Raw genomic sequence first — 17,694 nt, forward strand, 5'->3', positions numbered from 1 at the left:
ATTCAGGCGGAGGGCACGGGGCACAGAAAATGAAGAAAGCAGCCAGACCGGGTACAGTGGACCTGTTACAAAATAACTTATTGTGATGATTAAGTACTTTAGCTTTTAAAAGGTTGTTAGTTTGTGCCCGGAATACCCCTTTAAATCAACTAAATATACTAAATGGCAAAATTCGCACATAATCTGATCAGATTAGCAACATATTAATCCAAGTATGCTTCATTTTATTATACAGATGGTCAACCAGCACAACTAAAGAATCTGAAAGCAAACTAGGCTCATGATTCTGGATGAAACACTGCAAACTGTGTGCTTTACTATAAAGTTTGAAAGAAAAAAAAGAAAAAAATAGACTCTGGCACATAGAAGATTTGGTCTATACAATCGCTCACAAAACATTACACAGCAATGTTCCGCTGAACGGGGTTCTTTAGCACATACAAAACTTGACCTTTTTTATGACACAGACACCATGCAACAATGCTTAGGTTTCTCCTGTAGTTTCAAAAACTTCCTGACATCTTTTTTTAAATAAATCAAAAAAAAAAAAAAATTATAATAATGACAGTCACTTCTCATGGGAAATAATTTAAGGAAAAACAAACAAACAAAAAAAACATAAAAAAACCCCAAAAATCAGTATTACTTAGCTCTTTAGGTAACAATTCACAGCCGTAGTAATAATATGCAACTATTTACAGTCTCTATAAAATGTTGGCAATGGTTATTGGAAAAAGTGATTTCACTTTAATAAAATATAAAATGCAGACAGCACTATTCCAAATGAGCCACATAAATATCTAGACCACAAGAAGTTCACGGACAACAAGTAGATATGGTCACATTGATGCCCAGGTTCCCGTTATCAGCAAAAAGGTGTGCAATCGCTGTATCAAAAACTAAACAATCACTGTTCATGATGGCCGCTGCAACCCCATCATGGATGGACCTCGGGGTGGCTTCCCAGGTGAGACGCCTACGGTTTCCATTCAGTTCAAGTCTGTAGGCAAAGTTTTCAGCTTGTTTTCGTGTGCCTATTAAAAGGACGATGGCAAAGAACTGCTGGTGTCCCTCGTACTTCTCTTGTTTCTCCAGTACCAACATGAAGTGGTGGCTGAAACAGAACTGCATCATGACCCAGTCAACAGCTCCTGGCAAGTTAATGTCGGTAGCCAGGAAGACTATGTCTTCTCCTTGTAGGGTGGTAATGCTTTTGTGAGCATGTGTGAGGTGGGGCATAACCGCTTCCAGGGAACCTTGCCATTTACAAGAAGCTCCCGGGCAGGGGCAGGAGTAGGGGCGATATTCACAGACATCCTCGTGTTCAGGTTTTTCCGTGTGATGGAGAGACAGAGAGCATCCTGTAGAAGCATACTGGAAGAGAAAAGAGCAAAGAGTAAGCATCAATATATGATTCTAAGGTTGAAATGATGGTCATCGTAAATAAAACTGCATTGCATGACTTGTGGGCAACCTGCTAAAACAATAGATAACTTTACTCAACGATGTTGAACCAAGTGTAGTTCCCACTTCAAGTATATGCAAACATACTCGAGGGGTTTTTAAGGGGTAGTCTGAGAAAATATGTAATGTATTCACTGCCAAAATGCTGCTCTCGATCACATCTCAGTGATACAAGAAGGTCTGGAAAGCTCTAAGGGTCACTGGAGCAGAATTGAAAGTGCTCTGTTATCCACAGGATAGGGAATAACTTGCTGATTGGTGGGGGTCTCAATGCAGAAACCCCCACCAATCCCAAAACTAAGGGTCTTGTGTCTTCCCTCTTCCTCACTGCACCCCCCCAGCAAGGAGGAAGATGAATTGAGCGCATGGCCATACCATTTTAAAAGGGGACTTGGGAGATAGCTGAGTAGCAAGCACTTGAGTTTTTCCGTCAGCCTCATTGAAACAAAAGGAGCGCCAACTGCGCTCCATTCACTGCAACGTCCCTGCAGGAGGAAAAAGCATTCCTGCAGTGACGAGAAGAAGGGGACACTGGAACCCTGTTAGAGATTGGTGGGGTCTCAGCAGTAAGACCCCCACCAATCAGTAAGTTAGCCCCTATCTACAGGATATTTGATATAACTTGTAATTCTGGTACAGCCCCCTTAAGGCTGGGTTCTCACAGGGCAGATTCTCGGCAAGATTTCCGCCAGGAGAACCGCCGCTGCAAAACCCGTGGCGGCTTTGAAGCGGCCCGGCCGCTCGCTCTTCCGCTGCGGCCGGCCCTCCCATACAGGAGAGTGCGGCCGAAGTGGAAAAAAAAAAAATGAATATGCTGCGGCCGGCAAATCCGCGCCACAGCAGTGGCTTCTGCTGGCTTAGCCGCAGCTGATTTGCAGTCCCGTGTGGACGAGATTTCTGAGAAATCTCGTCCACATGGCTGGCTAATCCCAGGATTAGCGGCGGCGAAATTCCGCACGGAATTTCCGCGGCAAATCTGCCCCGTGTGAACCCAGCCTAACGCATCCAGATACCCCCGAAACCATCATGAACTTCTGCATCCCTAATACATCTATACACAGGCTAAAGTTGATAAAAACAGACAATTTCAACCTAAAAGAAGATCAATCCTCGTGTGATATATAACAACGCACAATCATTTTAGTCTCCTGAAGACAGAACATCATCGTCTGGAAAGAAGTCTCGTACAATTGAAATTTCCATCCGATTATTAGACGAAAGAGCTTCATTTGAATGAATGTCCCCAGAGAGATTGTTTGTCCATCGCCCGGTCAACACGTATGGCCTGTTTGAACTGTGACAATAAAACAGACAAAACCGTGTGTGGGCAAGTCTATGAAATGAACTACCATCCATCTATGGCCACCCTTAGTTAGGTGCAATGGATGCAGCCATGTGGTTCCAACTGGCCAGTCAGCTGAGTGGAACTGTCATTTACCATACTGGTCTTGATTTCTGCAAGATTGTGCTAGAATACCCAGGGGTTCTACAGCCAAACGTTTAAAGGAAAAGGCCTGACTACATCCCCCCAAAAAGTCTATCTGGTGAGAGTCTCATTAGTGGATGTGCCTATCTTTTTCTGCATCTTCCACTGTGACCAGCAGTAGGCAGTCAGTGGAGGTCCTTTCAGTAGGGCCAAAATGATAAAGACTGCCATAAATACACCATAAGAGTATGTGGCTGGAAGGACACTTCAAAAAGGGAATCTGTCACCTGCCTAAAGCACCATAAAATGACTTATGCCGGTGTTAGGGCAGGTGACAGGTCGCCGGCTGCTAGATTTTTCACACTCACCCGCTTTGTACCTGTGAAGTCTACACGCCGGCCGAAAATCTGATGCTTTTCATAGTCCCATGAGCGCTCTCCTATACAAATCTATGGGAGAATGCATGCGACTCAGGTTTTTGGATGGCTCGCAGACTTCATAGACAGGCACCGGGGATACCAGGAAGCGGGCGAATATGATAAATACAGCACCCAGCGACCTGTTTCAATGGCATCATAAGTTCATTAATGGTTCTGTAGGCAGGTGACAGAAACGGTGGGGGTCGGATCCCACAGTGGAATCCCAGTCGGTGACCCCTGCGTACCTGTCTGGGTTCTTGTTATCTGTGCTGCGGATGTGGTGGACGCCGCACATGGACAGATAATTTTGCGCCATCACTAGACAATGCTGCAGATCGGACGGCTTCTATTGACTTCAATGGAATCCCCGCTGGAATAGAACATGCTGTGATTTTTCCTTCGTGAGCAGGAAGAAAAAAAAACAAACAAAAACAACAAAAAAAAAGCAATTGACTTCCGCTCATGGACATGGAAAAGCTATTTTCAATAGCATGTCTATACACGCCATTTGCTATGAAATCCGGAGACGAACGCCTGCTCCAGATTCCGCAATGTAAATACGCCCGCGTGTATTTGGCCCTTAAGGGCTTAAATACATTTTAGTATGCACAATGAACATTAGCGCACCTCCCACTTGGAACACGACTCGAATAGATAGTTGTGCGGCAAGATAAACAAGAAGCGTGAATGCCTGATAGCATTTTACAATTATCATGTAATCTAGTTATAGAATTACAACCTGGCCTTTAATTAATGAAGCCTTTTGACCTGCCTTCTGTCAGCCGTGGAGACCACACAGCGTGCCTTCATCACCTACCCCTTCTAGCATGCGTGTCGTCAAAGAGCCACGTAGAACAGCCTGATTTTACTTTGAAGAAGTTGAGCACACAAAGGACATCATTGTGCAGTCGGGTAATCTGCCTCCATCGTGAGGTGCCCTACATACTTAAAATACCTTTTTCAAAGCACACATTTACTGGAAACTGATATTTCCCCAGACATCTGCTGAAGAATTAGACCTGAGCTGAAGACTTACACTTAAGGTGGCCATACACCTTAGATAGCGTTTTTTGGAGACCGATGCCTCCCACCCCTCCCACGTACAAGCCGAATGCGCTTGTGTCCTCAATATGACGCGGGGGATATGCTGCTGGCAGACTTATCACACTTGAAAACAAAGGATTGAGACTGCAATGTTTTCCTCCACATCTACTGCTGAGGGAGAGTTGGGACACTCCTGTACAAATTAGAGGGGTTGTCCGGTTAACAAATCTTTCCTCTATGGGTGCAGCTGTGCTAAACTAACAAAATGAGAATTACCTGTCCTCAGTCCCTGTGATCCAGCCTCTTCCCCCTCCATGGTCCTGGCATTTGTTGTGGAGGATGACGTCACCTGACCAATGCAGAATCATTGATGTGAACTACCGGCACCCAGGATGTGAGCGCTAATGCCAGGAGTGCAGAACAGTGATGCAGCAGCCTCCGATTGGCTGCAGCGGTCAAGTGACAGTGGGTGACATCAACCTCCACAACAAATGCTGGGACCCCGGTGGGGTTGAGGACGGGTAAGCACTGCTCCTTTTCTTATTTTAGCCCAGCTGGATCCATAGAGAAATTATCTGGTAACCAGACAACCCCTTTAAACCGTCGGTCCCATAGAAGTCATCTGGTTTAGCCGATGTTCATTTAATGGGCACCTCTAATCTTTTGATATATATTCCTTTGGTAACAAAGAGGTCTTATTGTTTTACAAAACAGAGTCCAACAACATATGACAAGACTGCAGACTAAAGTGTAGCCTTTGCTGAATCTATACTTATTAGGCAACTGCAGATTAAGACGTGGATCATTGTCCATAATCAAAGCATACGTTTATGGTATATTCATTCATGGCAGATTTAAGCATTATAGGGCTTTTCAGGCAGCGCTGGGATATACCGGGATCCAAGCGGAAGCCACTGCTCCGACACCTGTGTAGTGGCCAGTGCTCGAAATTGCAGGCGTAGCTCTCATTCATTTTGAGATGTACCTGCAATTACAAGAGCCATCAACAACACAAAAGAGACGGAGCAGTGTCTACCACTCAGACCCTAGTGTATCCCAGCACTGACAGACAGCGCTGTCTGGAAAACCCCTTTAAATTATGACACTATTCCAATCATCTGAACGGGAGTTACCCAAACCCATGTGATTACCAGTGAAAAACCCATTCAGCTGAATGGAAAAGATTTTCCAGCACAGAAATTGATGGTACAAATCTGCCATGTGAGAATTGTTCTTTAACCCCTTAAAGGACCAAGCACGGTCAAAATACAGTGCTTTGTCCTGGGCTTTAATCCCAGGCGATACTAGAAGTATAGCGCAGGATTAAAGCCTCTGCTCCAGCAATCAAGCAGGAGCAGGTTGGGCCCTTGGCTGTCAGATACAGCCGAGAACCTGGAGGAGTTTTGTAACTACTTCTGCCTTCTCTTTTCTAAGCTACAAGCTATGTACTAAAGAGTGAAAGCGGAAGTATTACTTCCACTATGCGACCTGGCGATTATGTGACCTCTGGGTGCCCTCTTTCACAAAAGAGCTGAAAAGACCTAGCAGACCCCGATCAGCTCCATTAGTGTCTATTGTCACTATGTGGGAATGTTTACTCCTGTGATTGAGGCTCCTATATAGCTGGGATGCCCCAGCTACAGTGAAAAAGTATGACAAAAAAAGTATGACAAAACATGAAGGTCCCCCAGATGTCTTATATGATGTCATGACCGGGGAGGGGGGGGGGGGGGGTCACAGAGGTTAAAAAAGAAAAAGATAATTTTGTAGCTGAAGAAATATATTATTGCAGTAGAACGGCCACATGGTTAAAAATCCTGGGTCTTTAAGGGGTTAAAGAGCAAAAAAACATTTCTCCTACTAGATTAGAAAAGCATAGTGGACATCAAATTCCTTACCATTTACTTGCACGTATCTCAGCAGAGGAGAGACAGCAGTTTAATGCAGCCTGTATCTTGCCTATATTGCACCAAAAACTGTACCACACTACGGGCTGCAAGAAAGCCACAGAGAATTTTCATGCCCCATAGCTATGTTCCTATGTTACTGATCACCACCTCTTAAAAGGGCTGGGCTACTTGGAAAAAAAAATAAACAAAAATGATTGAACTGATACTGGTGTCCTATGTCTCCACCAGAATGTGTGGAGACATGGTTTGGCAGTCCTGAGTACAAGGAAACTCCCCCAGCGGTTGATTGGCTGCCGCAGACGTGCCCCTCCTGAGCTTGGCCTCCTGTCTCATCCTCCTGGCCCCCACGAACGCATGCCGCTGCAAACGGCGCTGGCACTAAAGCTCTGCCCACTACTGCTGTTAGCCAACTTCCGCAGCAACCCCCCCTCCCACCGACCAGGAACACATGCCATTGGAAGCGACGCCAACACTCTGCGGTCGCTTCTGCTGCTGGCCGCCCAGCTCCTCCAACAACCCTCCTGGCCCCCCCATCAACACACGCTGCTGGAAGTGGCACCGACACTGAGGCCGCTACTGTTGCTGCCAGCCCAGCTTCTCCAGCAACCCCCCCGCCCGGCCCTCCACGAACTGTGCTGAAGGCTGCATGTGTACTACTGTAGCGCAGCAGCCAATCCACAGCTGGGGGCATGACCTGGCCATTCCCTGTCACTGAGCCTGGCCAACCCACGTCTCCACCCATAGTTCCGGTGGAGACATAATGCACCAGCACCCATTGTCCCAAGTCTCTTTTCCTTTAGAAGCTCTCTGGTTAGACACAAGACAGATCGTGGTCTTTGGAGAACATTTTTTCATATCACATAGTTTAAAAATTCAGTGGCCGGACGCTTTCAGATGTGGGTGGAAGGGTAGAGTGTGCTTTTGGAAACTGGGATGGAGAGGTGTTATGGGGAGTGTCGCTGTGACTACTGGAAAGGCTGCAGTCATGGAAACATTGCAGCAAAGCACATGTGGTGTAGTCATGGTATGCTAATAGTGTGTCGCTCTAGAAGTAGTTAGTTGGAGGGTAGATCAGAAACAGTGTTAGTACTTTCAAGAAAGTACTGTGTTTCCCTGAAAATAAGACCTATCCTGATAAGCCATACCCTAACTTGAAATAAGCCTTATGATAAAAATAAGTCCTAGCTACACTACATAGAAGGAAAAGAAAGTAATACTCACCTAGCAGGCGCCATCCGGGTCCTGCCTACTGGCCTCCGGCAGGCTTCTGTACAGACCTCAGTTTCGACAGAGCATTGTTTGCTGGTAACAGGGGTTTGTGAATTCCAACAAGCAATAGCTCCGATTGGTTCATCGAGCGCGGCGGCTCAGCCAATTGCATAGAATGGCTGTGATTGGTTTATCAAGCGCAAGCTCTGATTCGTTCTTGAGCGCTGCAGCTCAGCCAATCAGAGCAATCGCTTGCTGGAGGCAAGGTTTTCAAACCCCGTTACTAGCAGAAGATGGTCTGTCGGCGCTGAGGTCTGCACAGAAGCCTGACGGAGACTAGCAGGAGGGACCCAGACGGCGCCTGCTACGTGAGTATGAGACACCACTGAAAATAAGACCCTATGCCTCTTTTGGGGCAAAAATTAATATCAGACAGGGTCTTATTTTCAAGGAAACATGGTAGTAGATGCTTGCTGAACTTCCAGCACACACAGTAAGGCCGCCTGCAGACGGGCGGGTCCCAACCCGAGCGCCTGAAGGAACCAGCGCGTACTCACCCGCGCCCGATTGATGTGCCGGCTTGCCGGGCAGCTGGTGCATGTGCAGACAGGAGCCAGCGGCAGGTGAGTGACGTTTCTCAGAGCCCCGCACAGAAATAGAAGATGCCGCGGTTTGTTTGCCGCGCGAGATTTCACGCGGCCGTCTGCATAGGATTGCGTTTGTTAATGCATTCCTATGCAGGCTTCCAGCGGCTGAAATCCCGCCGTGGAATTTCCGCTCGTGTGCAGGCGCCCTAAGAAAGTCACCAAATGAATACAAGCTGCCTGGGATAAGGATATGATGTATCTATCAGAAATAAAAAGGAAACACCAGGACCAGGCGGTCTTTTATGTCTGTATGAGGAGGGAGCACCAATGTAGCAAACAAGGGGAGCTTCATTCTGACTACTGAAGGAAGAAACCATCCAGGAATGTGTACAATTAGTATTGCACATCGCAAGTTAGTGTAAAGACTGTTCACGCTATACGTTCGTGATTTCTGTTCCTCTTTTCCATTGTTTGGGGGGAGAAGAGAAGCTGAAATCAAACTGAATTAAACACTTCTGTCCCCACCTCCCGTTCCCCCCACCCCACCATTGGCTTCAATGGTTTTTCACAGACAGACGTTTCCATCCGACTCTTTTCTGTTACATTCATTTTTAAAATGGAGCAGTCACCAAATGAGGCCCTAATTCTAGTCTTACCGCGCCTTGTTTGTTGGCTCCTACCCCTGTTGTAGTTGTACCTTTAACATATACATTAAATACACGAGACAAATGGATACAAACATTTTAAGCATAGCTGTACATTTTTTTAAAGGATACCATACATTTCTATAGGTTTGTGTCCATTTTTACATTAAAATCGTATCGGCTTTTCACTGTAAACTCTTTTTTTAGCAAAGTTTTCCTTTGAGGCATTTGGCAACAAAGTGTATATGTTAAACAGCCATGGTTTCCATAGGTTGTCCACTGACACACTTTTTTTTTTATTATACACATTTCCATATGCTTTTTTTGTGGGACAGAAAAGTTCACAATTGTATGGGAGTTCAAACGTAGTCAATAGTATACATTTTTCAACCATGTTTGGCCCACACTATCCTATGAGTATTGTTCTTTTGTGTAAAAGCATATACGATTCACAAATGCTGAAATCCTAGTGTGAATGGCTCTCAGTTAGGCCGAATGCACTACAGAATCTGGAGCATGCTATGATTTCCTCTACAGGAGCAGAATTAGATTGTGATTTTCCGCTCGCGGAGGAGAAATCACAGCATGTTGGGATTCTGTGGGGATTCCACACGGATAGCCTCCATTGAAGTCAATAGAAGCCGTCCGACCCACGGCACTTCCGTAATCATCTTTACGGAAAGGTTGCGGGATCCACGTCATCGCCTAGCGATAGCATGGCATTATGTGTACCGCACATGTGCGGCGGCCGGCACATCCACAATACAGGTCAGAAGGATCCAGACAGATAATCGGGGGTCACCAGCCGGCACAGGTCGTGTGCATTCGGCCTTAAGGTGTTGAGTACAAAAAGTATCCACAAAAGCCAAAGTCATATACCAAGCCGGCTTGCCATATGTGTTCGAGGTATGAACTCGCTCTGTAAGTAACTTATCCTGGATCTGATTAACAGCATGCAATGGAACACAACAGTGACCAGGTAGAACAGTATATCAGTATCACATTACCACTGGAGTTATCTGGTTGCTTTATAGCCTAACCATTTGTTTTTGATCATTTGCTTTGGAGCGCTGAGCTCATTTATAGGCTGCAGCCACTGACAGCCAGTAAACCAGGCAGGTCTGTAACTGTCAGAGAGCGGAGGACCGAGCACGGGATACAGTGGGAGCGGGGAGTAGATCACCAATTTACTGCATGGGGTAGGTGTTATCCATTGATGTTTCAAGTTGGCCAACCCCCTTAAATTTTATTGAAGGCAGGGAGGAAACAAAATGTAAAAATGTTTTTTTTTGCACCACTGCATTCAAAAGTCCTAGAATGGTTTTGACATTTTATTATGTTCTTTTTGAAGGTGAATAGAATTTTTTGAAAAAATGCATTTAAGCATTTGCAGTGCAGGATAAAAAAGAAAAAAATAATTAAAGAATTGTGTAGGTCGTTACGGATGCATCATGGACTGACTGATTGGCTGACACAGCGCCGTCTTTCATTCACTGATTCTGCGCTGAGTTAGCCAATCAGAGCATTAGCTTTCTGGAGGACGGGCATTCAAGCCCCGCATCCAGAAAGCAATGCTCTGTCGGCGTGGAGAAGGGAGCGACAGCCTGCAGCAGCGCCGCAGATCATCACAGAACGGCGCGGGAGGGGAGTATTGTTTTTTTTTTTCTACAGGTAGTTAGTCCTGCGTATAAGACGACCCCCGACTTTGAGAAGATTTTCCTGGGTTAAAAAGTCGTCTTATATGCCGGAAAATACGGTACTTTTTTTTTTATGTCCCTGTAGGGGACTTGAACATGCAATACTATGACTGCACCGAAAATACACACCTTGTAAAAAAACATCAAGAACCTAGAAGGAGTTAACGTTTTGCAAAACTCAGCATGCAGTTACATTTAAAGGCCCAACACTCGTCCCCGCACATACTATACTAGCTCTCATACACCATGCAGTTACATTTAAAGGCCCAACACTCGTCCCCGCACATACTATACTAGCTCTCATACACCATGCAGTTACATTTAAAGGCCCAACACTCGTCCCCGCACATACTATACTAGCTCTCATACACCTGCAACTGTTTTTTTTGAAAAAAAGAAATTCGTTTTCTTTTGGATTTCATTTTTACGGTGTTCGCATGGAGAATAAATAATGCGATAACTAGAGATGAGCGAACGTACTTGGTTCGGGTGTTTTTGGACCTGAGCACCATTTTTTCCGAGTAACTGACTACTCGGACGAAAAGATTCAGGGGGGCGGCGTGGTGGAGCGGGGGGGGGGGGGGGGGGGTAGCAGTGGGAAACAGGGGGGAAACCCCCACTTCCCTCTGCAACCCCCCTCACACCCCCCGAATCTTTTCATCCGAGTAGTCAGTTACTCGGAAAAAATGGTGCTCGGGTCCAAAAACACCCGAACCGAGTACGCTCGCTCATCTCCGATAACTAGAGATGAGCGAACGTACTTGGTTCGGGTGTTTTTGGACCTGAGCACCATTTTTTCCGAGTAACTGACTACTCGGACGAAAAGATTCGGGGGGGGCGGCGTGGTGGAGCGGGGGGGGGGGGGGGGGTAGCAGTGGGAAACAGGGGGGAAACCCCCACTTCCCTCTGCAACCCCCCTCACACCCCCCGAATCTTTTCATCCGAGTAGTCAGTTACTCGGAAAAAATGGTGCTCGGGTCCAAAAACACCCGAACCGAGTACGCTCGCTCATCTCTAGTGATAACCTTACTCTCAGGGTCAGCACGATTCCGGTAATAAATTTATACAGTCAGTGTCGCAAATACACAGAGGTCGGAGTGGAAGCAGCAGAAGTCTCCGTGAAGACCTCTGTGTACGGGAGAGCGTTTGTAACTGCAGGCACAACTCGCGTTGATTTCAATGAGCGCCGTGCCTGCAGTTACAAGCGCCGGCCACTACACTGAGGTCGGCGTGGAGACTTCCGCTGCTTCTGCTCCAACCTCTGCATATTTACGGCGCTGACAGCATGCCCCCGCTCAGCTGATTGGTCAGGATCCCGTGTGATGGACCCCAGCCGATCAACTATTGATGACCTATCCTAAGGATACATCATCAATAGTATTCTCCCTGGAAAACCCCTTTAAGGCCTTGAGAGCCGATTTTCATTTTATATTAGGTCTTTTTTTGGGTGCGTTGCTAACCATAATATGCACTCTGTCATGCGGTTGAACTGCCCATTTTCCTTATATTCCTTTTTACACTACCTAAAGCTTGCAATACACACAGCCTACTACTAATCTCATGTCTATTAGGACAACCCAGCTGTCTCCCGGATATAGGCATCACAAGGGATTTTGACCAGTGCAATCCTTTTTCTCTCCCACGATAAGCGGCATGCCTGATGGGCAGCTTCTCTCCAGTCTGCTAACATATGTGACATCTGGGCAGCGTCAGTGCAGTCCACACTGGAGCACGTCTGTCTGCACTAAGTGATGCACAGCAGAGGTCTATATAAGGCCGTGCGGTGACTTCATGGAAAGCTGGGGCTAATTATATGTTCGTACAGTAATAGCACATCTCTCCCCCGGCTCTATGCCACCGTCGTGTGTCAGCGGGCAGCCCTGGGCACAGTACACACATTGTGACCACGTATGACCTCAGCTGTTTATGGCACGATGTTTTGGTTCCAGATGCGGCGCAGATCGCTGAGGTTACACGCGGTCTCACAGCGAAGACTCTTCTACTTCACATTACTTTATTTTCACTCACTTATAAATAGCAAGAATGTGGCAGAGTTATTTTTTTCCTGAAAAATCACACCATTTAGGGTAAGTGAAAGATGAACGCCTAGAATAACGAAAACAACCTGTTCTTGGCAAGTCTGCATTAGATGAGCCGTCAAGTTTTATGGCATATAAAAAAAGATATATATTTGTGATGGTCCGACCTCCGGGACCCCGACGAAGAGAACAAACGTTCCCCTTGGCTTTACCCTGCACAGAGACGCTCCGGTGCGGAGAACGGCTATACTGCTCCACCCGAGTCACTTGTAAGCCAGAGGATGGTGGGGGCTCCAGCAGGCAGACATGATGGCATGTCTTGGCAAGATGCCCTTGCTTCTTCTAGTGGGGAAGCTCCCATTGGAGTTACATATAGAACATACATGCATATGTAAAGACAACAGATAACACTGCCTAAGGCCCACAGCTGGGTCGGATTCAGACTGCGAAATCAGACCCGGTACCCAGCCAGAGATACATCCTCACCTGTCCGGATCCGCCGTGAGTGTCACAGCCGGTACACCTGCAGGGCATGACCCGGATCCGCAGTGATTTCAAAATTGACATTTTGGAATTGCCGCGATTGAACGGCTTCCATTGACTGCAATGGAGGCTGTCTGTGCAATTTCCTGCACCAAACAGCGCATGCTGCGATTTTTCCCCGCGAACGGGGGAAAGAGAAAAAAAAAATAAAAAATCTGTTAATTTCCACTCGTGGGCATGGAAGAATCTTTCAACCCCTTCCAATCCACTGTCTGACCTCTGAAGACATTATGATTTAAGGCTGTACAGCTCCGATGTTGGAAGACGTCCGTCGGGGTTTTCTTACTGTATATTGCCAGCCTCTCTGCTGTCGGAGCCTATCCAATATGTCACCTAATGCAGTACTGGCTTTAGCCAGCAGATAGCGCCATTGCATAATGGCAGGAAAAGAGTAAGCCCCCTAGGAAAACCAGGATACAAATTGGATTGGAAAGGGTTAACATAGCATGCTATGGACGAACATTGCTGTTTAATTCACGGCGGGCATCTGGTCGCAAATTCAGCAGTGAAAATCCGTCTGTGGGCATTAGGCCTTAATCTCTGTAGCAGACAGAGACGTAACAGCAGCATGTAAAGCCGTATACAGCAATACTGAGCAGTGTAGATGTGATTCCAGTAGCTGTTGTAAATCACTTACTGTTAGCTCCAGCAGTGTCCATGCAAACCTCTACTTGGCTCCCCCCATAGACTTCTATGTGCAGCATGAGTCATGACCCTCCTTTACTTCATATTATCCATCTTGTCATCTCTGTAACTAGGGATGAATTTCACATGACAACAGGCAGTGGATAACAGATTAGAATAGAGTGGGCAGAACGTTAGTGAACTGCATCGGCTTGCACTTTTGCTAGTTATCCCATAAACATAGGTTTGCTGAAAGTTTAGTGACCATTTAAGAGTAGTGCTAAAACGAGTGTTGGTAAGGGGCAGGGGTGTCTAACTTACAGAAGCATAAAGTATACCAACCAGCTTAGAGAAAGCTGAAACTGCAGGTGCAGCCTGGAGAACTGGTGGAAATGTCATGTACAATCATGTAATGGTCAGATATAGTATTATTTCTCATGTACACAAGACCGCTTACTCTGAAACAATCAGGTACATTTAAGTTCTCTTTAGAGAATGATCCATGGGGGAAACTGCAGCTGCTTTTCTCACCCTACGGGAGGGTCAGCTTTCTTGCCTGCCTGTTTCTAACCCTGAAATATATCTAAAGACACCGTGCGGTAGATACAAACTGGATCTCATCACTTGCACTGTCACTGTTTTCCTTCTACGACTAAGAGGGTCTATTTCTCAAAATGCATCCCAGAGAAACTGCTTATGTGAATATAAACAGGACCGGCGGGTCATTTAATGGGCATTATAATGGCATGCTACATTATAACGGCCTAACTGGATATTCATACTATGTGGTCAACTCAAAATCACAAAACTGCAGTCAGACTGTAAATACAGCCAACGAAAACCCAAGTAATGAGGGAGCCGGCTCTACACGGCTTCTGTAGAGAGCGACACAATCAATTATACCAAGGGCTAGGTGGGTTTTATTTGTATTGCCTATTACTAAGAGATTGTACCTCAATAGCCCACTTAGTCAGCAAAGGTGCAAAAATGCAATATTGAAGGGGTTTTCTGGACTTTAGTATTGACCTATCCATAGTTGATCGGCAGGGGTCCGCTGCTCAGGGTCCCCCACAGCTCTGTCTCTACTGCAGTGGCCTGGGCTTGTAACTGCAAGCAGAGCTCCTCCTATTGCTGACCCTGCAATTACCAACCCGGACCGCTGCAGTGGAAATGGAGCCGTCAGCTTCTGGCTCCGTCCCTAATGACAGCAGGCCAGATATCAGCTGATCACCAGGGCTCCGGAGTAGTGAACCACGACGATCAGCTATTGATAGGTCACTAATAGTCAAGCTCCGGAAAACCCCTTTACCACACACAGTATTTAAGAAAATATATAGGATCCGCTTTGCTTTTCAGGAACAGCGCCACAATGGACATATAGGTTACATCTGGTACTGCACATGGACAATTGTAGCACTGTTTCTAGAAAAAGGCACCCTTCTTCTATCTTTAATGTCCGCACACAACTGGCTGTGATACACGCCAGCCACATGTTGTATAGAGTAGAAACATATTTTATCAGCTGCTAAAGACGATCGCACATCCCCAACACAGTCCTCTTCAGAAGTGCCCAAAACGGTCCCTCGTTCTGTATCGCCGTACGACCTGAAATATAACAGATCCGTGTCTGCTGGAACCATCCGAGCTCTGACTATCATCGTACACCAGCAACAGGCGAGAAGAGTTCCGCAAGTCTGCAGTAAACTTTTCTCACTTAGCGAAGCTGCAAAATGGACCTTTGAAAGGGGTTATCCCCAAATCTAAAGTTATTCCCTATCCAGGGGATGAGGGGTATTTTATTTTATTTTTTATCAGTGGGGGTCTGTGCCCCCCATTTGCTTGTCACTTCGCAGATGCTTCTGCCACCCGCAGGGACGGCAGATAGAACGGAGTGCAGACCACACACGCTGCCCTCCAGTTGCTGACGGCTTGTACCTGACACTGCTCTGGCAGTCCTGATGAAAGTGAACGGCCCCAATGCTGCATTCTACCTGACATCACTACGGTGGGGTGAAGTAAGGAGGGGGGAGACACAAGACCCCTATTCTCAGGATCAGTGGGGGTCTTAGCAGTGAAACCCCCAATCATAAAGTTACCCCCTATTCTGTGGATAAGGGATGAGATCAGATTTTGGAAGAACCCCTTTAAGGCCTTTTCACAGACACGATACTGTCCAATCAGCAAACAAATACATAGACGCTCCATCAGCCAATCAGCTTGTTTGTTAGAGCGCGAGAACGCTCATTGGTCAGCGGTGTAAACGGGGAGGTGTGCACCCACGATAGCTGTATGGGGGCCAACTATCGTGTTAAGGGTACGTTCACACGTCACGAAATTAGTGATCATCCGCAGCGGGGTATCCACACTAAAATCTGCAACATTGGCGCGACTTGACGCAAATCCGCAATCTACTGACAAAAACAGCACCAACCGCTGCAGATTTTGGCACGGACCCGCACCAAGTTTCTGCTACGTGTCCGTGAACGCTAAAGGAGTTTTCTGAGACTTGCGCCGCTCTCACACATGCCGTCAGCAAAACGCCGCAATTTTACCGCTGGTTTTGGACGCTCTAACAGTGGATTTTAACGCACGCCATCATTGGGATGAGGCGCGTTAATTGCGGTAAACAAATGTGTGATAGCGGCTGAAGTCTATGTGACCCATCAGGATAGGCCATCGTTAGCTGATCGTCAAGGCCCGCCCCCAAGGATCCCACCAATCAGCTGAGTCTGTAGCGCTTGCCTGTGCTCCGGGGCCTCTACCCAGTCATGTGATGGCACGTTCAACGGTCACATGACTCGAGGGCCGCCAATTCACATCTAAATGAGCAGGACTGAGCTGCCATGCCAGGTCCAGCATGGACTGAAGTAACCAGGGCACTCACAAGCGTGCCATCAGCACCACCCCACCTGACAGTGGCATGCACCACATCTGCACAGGGCAGGTTTGAGGCTGTACCCACCTTGCAGGGAAAGAGGACAGCGGAGGCCACCTTCTCCATCGCCAGGTTGCGGATGCTGGGGGTAAGGGATGCCCTACACGAGGGGCAGCAGCTCAGCTTCTGGCGGCATTGGTTACACACCAGGTGCCCAGCCTGGCACTGCAGGATGGGGGGCAGCACGTAGTCAAAGCATACTGGGCACTCGAACAGGGAGGTCAGCTCGTGGTGCTGCTGCTGGGACACTTGTCCCGAGATCGCCGCTGCCGCCGCCGGGGACGGTGGAGGGGCGGCAGGGCCGGACGCAGCGGAGATCGTGGTGACCGCAGGGGACGGGGTGTGCGGCGGCGGTGGAGGCGGCTTCTGCTTCCCGCACGGCTTGCTAGCACACGGTCCGGCGGAGGACGGGCGGCTCATGTCGGTCCGAATCAACCATGGAAGTTGGCGGAGCGCTCGGGGGAGCGGAGAGGAAACTTCCCGAGACCGCGGCGACAGCGAGGACGGACTCAACAGGCGCGATGTGTCCCCGTCAGCAGGCAGCGGCTCCCGTCACTCGGCTCCACAACAGTCCGCCCCTCCAGCGCTGACAGCGGCCACACGGCGGAGACGGCCCACGGCTCTGCCTACCTTCTGGAACATTGTCACACGTCATCCTCACTGACGTAACAGCCGCCATGTGTGAGAGGACAGGGGGCGGGGCCGCCGAGATCACATGACTAGGGGATGTGACGTCAGCGGGCTGTTGGCGGGGAATGTGTACCAACCAGACGGGAGTCACCTGATGCGGGGCGGTCACGTGACCCCGCTCTGTGCTCAGCGCTGCGGCAGTTGTGTGGGGCTTTCCTGCGGGCTGTGGGGAGATTATAGCTAACGGGGCTGTGCAAAACAGCGTCTCCCCGCCTGTGGGTTGTGTGGAGTACTGCGGCGCAGCCATAGTCACTTCAATGGAGCGGAGTTACAGTACCAGACCTGGGTGAATGTGTTAAGCCGGGCTCACATGAACGGGTCGGATTCTGGCTGTGAGCCCGGCTGGTGGCCCTATGCACTGTGGAGGGTCGCAGGTGGTCACGCACAGTACAGTTTTTTGTTTCTACTTCCTGGGCCGTGGCTTGGCGATAACGCGAGTACCCGCAGCCCATATGCAATGTTA

General features: G+C 47.9%; 1 protein-coding gene across 1 annotated transcript; it reads right to left on the reverse strand.

The window, feature by feature from the left end:
* Positions 1–203: 203 nt before the first annotated feature.
* SIAH2 (siah E3 ubiquitin protein ligase 2) lies at positions 204–17,231 on the reverse strand. Its single transcript, XM_066599760.1, has 2 exons — positions 16,569–17,231; positions 204–1,374 (listed from the first exon to the last, which is right to left on the reverse strand). The coding sequence occupies exons 1-2, from the start codon at positions 16,959–16,961 to the stop codon at positions 817–819; spliced, it is 951 nt and encodes a 316-aa protein (XP_066455857.1). The 5' UTR covers positions 16,962–17,231; the 3' UTR covers positions 204–816.
* Between the last annotated feature and the right edge of the window lie 463 nt (positions 17,232–17,694).

The sequence above is a fragment of the Eleutherodactylus coqui genome, chromosome 1 (assembly GCF_035609145.1).
Source record: "Eleutherodactylus coqui strain aEleCoq1 chromosome 1, aEleCoq1.hap1, whole genome shotgun sequence".
Classification (NCBI taxonomy): domain Eukaryota; kingdom Metazoa; phylum Chordata; class Amphibia; order Anura; family Eleutherodactylidae; genus Eleutherodactylus; species Eleutherodactylus coqui.

Excerpts from the sequence above, each read along its gene's own strand:
- SIAH2 (XM_066599760.1), bottom strand. The coding sequence starts at position 16,961 with ATGAGCCGCCCGTCCTCCGCCGGACCGTGTGCTAGCAAGCCGTGCGGG. Across the intron at positions 1,375-16,568 it reads CTGTCCTCTTTCCCTGCAAG|TATGCTTCTACAGGATGCTC; the intron begins GTGGGTACAGCC and ends TTTCTCTTCCAG.